Source organism: Onychostruthus taczanowskii, unplaced genomic scaffold (assembly GCF_017590055.1).
Source record: "Onychostruthus taczanowskii isolate IOZ18803 unplaced genomic scaffold, ASM1759005v1 scaffold15, whole genome shotgun sequence".
Lineage (NCBI taxonomy): Eukaryota > Metazoa > Chordata > Aves > Passeriformes > Passeridae > Onychostruthus > Onychostruthus taczanowskii.
Window position 1 is genome coordinate 7,316,280 of NW_024498685.1, and position 5,164 is coordinate 7,321,443.

Here is a 5,164-nt window from a genome sequence, read left to right on the forward strand (position 1 = left end):
GCTTTGACTGCAGATACACCAGACAAGGCACATTTTTTTCAAAATCCATCTGCGCCCAGTCAAGCTGCAGAAGTTGCATTTAGGTATGCATTCATTTCACTCAGTTCCCCAGCTTTCATTCACATTCATTCAATTGATCCAACTCTGTTCACACTGTCAAATCCCCATACTCACAGCCCCGGAAAGGTGCTGGTTTCACCAGGATCCATGTTGCATGTAGCAAAAGGGAAGATGGGCACTTGCCATCACCCCCTTTTGTTATTGCTTGTGTTATTTTCCACTGGCAGGGGAAAACTGCCTGTGAAAGCTTGTGGGACCCAGCACTGACTGTGGTGGCATCCTTGTGTTTCACAGTTTGGCTACTGCTGCCTCCATGCACTTCATGGAACTTCTTTGGTCATTTTCTGTGTTTCCATGTTCTGTGGTCTGCTCCCAGCTGAACCAACAGAAAATAAATGTTATTTGTGATGTGCTGTCCTCCTGTCCAGCATGTCAGATGGTAGGATTTTCTGGTGACAAGTTGTCTGTGCTGCAGAATGCAAAACTTCCGCTTTGAGAAAAACAATTCATTTCTCGATTTTACTGCCTGAAGCTGTGGTTTTAACATTCTTTTAACCTTTGCTCTGCTGTTTCTTCTGGTGCTTATACACAGCCACTTCCACTCGTACTTTGCTCAGACCAATACTTTCAGTTTCAAGTCTCTGCAAGCTGATTTTGCTTGCTACAAAGTCAGCTGAATACCAGAGTCAGGGCAAATAAGGAAATACTACAGCTGCAAGTGGAGGACAACAGATTCACAGATGTACAGGGTAGCAAGAAGTTACAGCAATCCAGCCACACTGGTTTCTAACTTTAAGCAAAGGGCTTGATACTTGAGGTTGGAATCACCATGAAAATAACACCATTTTGGGACTCCTTCATACAGTGATCCCTTTTGCCTCACCCAGTTGTGTTGTTTCACATAAACTGGTTCTGTTTAGAGTTGCTAAGGAAGTATTTGGGCATTTGTATTTGCAAGACATAGTAACAAACAGGATAAATCCAGCAATGTTTCTTTGTTTCCTTTTACTCAGGCCTGGTTCAAACCCCTTCTTGAATGTATTTAAGTGGAGAATGGACCGTGCTTGCCAAGACTGCATTTGTGGTTTCTTTCTGCTTGCAGTGCTTCACTTTACTGCTCCATGCTGTTAATAATGTTCCAACAAAGTATGCAGCAAAACTCTTCAGGCCAGTAGTTCAGATTTCTGAGTAGATTAATGCAGAAATGTATGTTTTCCCTGGAGCTGGATGGAAAAAAAAAAAAAGAAAAAAAAAAAAGACAAATAAATAGAAGCAAATTAGTGTACAATTTGCCTGATTCATTATTATTCTTATCTACTGTTTAAAGCTGGCAATATATTGCTGACTCAATGTTTGAATTATTTTCTTCCTTATCAGTCAGTCCTGAAACTACCTCAAGTATGGATCTGAGTTTTATTATCCTTGATGATCTGTTGACAACCTGAGAATACCAATATCCACACCTAGAGCAGAAACCAACCCAGAACTATCAATTTACTTCTCTAAAGCTATTGCAGTAAGTAGGTATGATTGGCGCTGACAAAATTGAAACAGTAATCAATATTGATACAGTAATTAATATTTGGAAATCATGAAACAGTTAAAGGTGTAATGATAAAAAAGAAAGGGAGAGAAGCCCCTCCCCCCCCCCCCCCCCCCCCCCGCAGCTGGGCAGGGGAGAGGATCCGATCTGCTCCCCTGCCGGACTCCAAAGAGGAAGTCTCTCTGGGAGTGCTCTGCTTTTAACCCCTGTGTGTTCTCAGAGGCGTATCCACATCCACCTGTGGTAAAGGTGATGATGAGGGCGGTGATACAAGTGTGACGAATTGAAAATGGGAGGAGATGGTGATGGCATACAGCATAAAGGGGAATTTTGGCTTGACAAGCTGGTTCGTGAGGGGACGGGGTCAAGCCCTGCCCTGTGACCCCACGCAGTGATTTTTGCTTATGCGCTATTATCAGAACCAAATTATCCCTTATTTTAACCAAATTATATTGTCAATATTTCGAGTGTATTCAATTTTATATGTATTAAGCTACTTAATTAAAATTGCTGTTACATTTAATTTTGTTTGGTTTTTTTGATTGGATAATTGGGCAAATATAACAGTGTGACGTGGCAAACTCCTCCTTCTCCCTTTTCTATTGCTTTTTAAAAACCATTTCATTGGTTCAATTATCACAGGAATGGGACAGATATGGGGAAATATGCCCAAAGAAAAGGTTCTTACATAGCCTTCAACAACAAAGAAACAGCATACCATGGCAGTACCACCTTGGCCTTATCCCTGGAGGTGGTTCTCTCTGCATCACCTGAACAGTGACTGTGACTTTGTAGTTTCACGTGCCGTTCAAATCAGGCATCAGCAACAGGCAACACAGGCCACTCACTTTATTTGCAAGGTTAACTTCCTGATTGGGAGGGAACAGTTGATACTGTCCCTGAAACTCACATTTCCAAAGGGTTTCAGTATAAAACTTAATCTCAAATGGATTTAATCCTCAACCCTCTTTCGAGGCAGTATTTGCTGTGCTGCTTCCCCATCCCACAGACCCTCCCCAGCCCTACTTCAACACTAAGAGGACACTGGTGCTTCTGCTTCTGTCCTGGTTTAACCACAGCCAGCAGCCTGGCCCAGGCAGCCACTCGCTCACTCACTCCTCACCAGTGGAACTGGGAGAGAATCAGAAAGGTAAAAGCTGGAAAACTCCTGGATTGAGATAAAGGCAGTGTAATAGGGAAAGCAAAGGCTGCACAGACAAGCAAAGCAAATCAAGGAATTAATTGCCTGCTTCCCAAGAGCAGGCAGGTGTTCAGCCATCTCCAGGAGATCAAAACAGTGTCACCATGTGCTGGGAAGACAAATACTGTAATTCCAAATGTCCCAACCTTCCTCCTGCCCTCCACCCGCTCCCAGCTTCCCACGCACCCCAGCCACCTCCCCAGCGTGGCAGTACAAGGAGTAGAAAAGACCTTGGCTCTGTGCAAGCACTGCTCAGCAATAATGAAAACATCTCTATTATCATTCCTGTGTTTGGGACAAAGCCAAAACACAGCCCCACAGCAGCCACTTGATGAAAATGAACCCTACCTGTGAAAAATGCATATTTTATGATTGGCTTTTCGCAAATATTAAAATGAATGCTGTATGTGTTATGTTAGAAAGTTCTGCTGTATTAATTTTCTTAAGTAGTATGTTATATATAGTTTTAGGTTATAACATAATGTTAAAATAGAAAGTGTGCTATGTAAGATACTTTTTTTTTTTAAAAAAAAAAAGGACTCGCAGCTAGATAGCAGCCAAAAGACACCTAAATCTTTCAGAGAAAGAGAATTGATTGCTCTTTTATCAAGAGAAATTAACTTCTTCCCACCATGAAGACACCGTTGGAATTCAGAGGAAGAAGTTGACACTGACCAGACAAAATCCTGTGTTTGAATGGAATTTATGCATCATGTATGAGGCGTATGAATGTGTAACAGGCTATTGCTTTTAAGGCTTAATCCTCTGTTAACGGGTGTCCTTTTTCGGGCTTATTTTGCCCAGAAAAAGGTACCCAGACTGTCCGTAACTCTTTGTTTTTATTGTCTCATATTGTCCTAATCTCAATTGTTCAAATTTTCTATTACTATTGTTATAACCACTTTATTACTATTAAACTTTAAAAAATTTTAAAAACAAGTGATTGGCGTTTATCACACTACCCCAGCCAAAACCAGCACAGCTTCACAGCCCTGCCAGGACACTCTGCTGCACCCAGTGCTAATCAGCAGCTCACTGCCAGTCGGGAAGAAAGTATTGGCATTGCTACAGAAATACTAGAGTCATTTGTGTATGTTATGTGTTTTATCCTGCATTATAGGCTTAATGCTCTGCACTAGATTCGTGTCAGTGTTGAGAGAGAGCAAAAGTTAGCAAGATGAGTGAGGAAATGTGGCTGCCTTATCTTGGAAGAGTGTTCCACGTTGGATGGGGTGTGGAGCAACCTGGTCTAGTGGAAGGAGGCTGCGCAACGTAGGGGGTGGGACGAGATGATCTTTAAGACCTTTCCAACCCAAACCACTCCGTGATAACAACAAGGAAACCTCACAGTCCTTTCAATCACGTTTTGCATTATTTATTTCCCGTGTGACGTTCAGCCAAGAACGCCTCCCTGCTGGGCAGGTCCCTGCCCACAGCGCGACCCGGCCCCACCCGTGCCTTCGGTTTCGATTCCCGTCGAGCGCGGCCCAGAAGCGGTGCCGAGTCCCCGCCCCGCTCCTGCTCCGGTTCCCGCTCCAGAGCAAAGGTTAGCAAGATGAGTGAGGAAATGTGGCTGCCTTATCTTGGAAGAGTGTTCCACGTTGGATGGGGTGTGGAGCAACCTGGTCTAGTGGAAGGAGACTGCGCAACGTAGGGGGTGGAACGAGATGATCTTTAAGACCTTTCCAACCCAAACCACTCCGTGATAACAACAAGGAAACCTCACAGTCCTTTCAATCACGTTTTGCATTATTTATTTCCCGTGTGACGTTCAGCCAAGAACACCTCCCTGCTGGGCAGGTCCCTGCCCACAGCGCGACCCGGCCCCACCCGTGCCTTCGGTTTCGATTCCCGTCGAGCGCGGCCCAGAAGCGGTGCCGAGTCCCCGCCCCGCTCCTGCTCCGGTTCCCGCTCCCGCCCCGCTCCTGCCGCAGTCCGCTCGCGGTCCCGTCCCGGTCGGAGCAGCGGGATGTGCGACCCGGCCGTGTCCAGCTTCCTCACCCAGACGCTGTGCGCCCATGGCGGGCGGCTGCCGCTGCGGGAGCTGCAGGAGAACATCGGGCTGTCGGCGCCGCAGCTGCAGGACACGCTGTCGGCGGCGGGCCCCCGGCGGTTCCTGGTGGTGGGGGGCGGCCAGGTGGTCCTGGCCGTGACCGACGTGCGGGTCTGTGTCCGCAAGGAGTGCGACGGCTGCGAGCGGCTGCACCTCTGCAAGCTGCACCTCATGGGCAGGTGCCACCTGGGGCCCAGGTGAGCGCGGGGGCAGCCCCCAATCCCCTCACCCCCAAACCTCTCACACCCCCCAAAAACCTTCATATCCCCTCCCCCAAACTCCCTTACACCCTCCAACCCCCCCATGC

The 5,164-nt window shown here is 46.6% G+C and overlaps 1 protein-coding gene across 5 annotated transcripts in view; it reads left to right on the plus strand.

Annotated features, from left to right (window-relative positions):
• Positions 1–4,631: 4,631 nt before the first annotated feature.
• The window catches only part of LOC121332887 (zinc finger CCCH-type antiviral protein 1-like), a 24,653-nt gene continuing 24,120 nt past the window's right edge, over positions 4,632–5,164 (plus strand). For all 5 annotated transcript variants that reach the window (XM_041398777.1, XM_041398778.1, XM_041398780.1 and 2 more), the window contains exon 1: positions 4,632–5,054. In XM_041398777.1, coding sequence (XP_041254711.1) covers positions 4,774–5,054 — 281 coding nt within the window. In that variant the 5' untranslated portion in view covers positions 4,632–4,773. The remainder of the gene's footprint in view (positions 5,055–5,164) is intronic.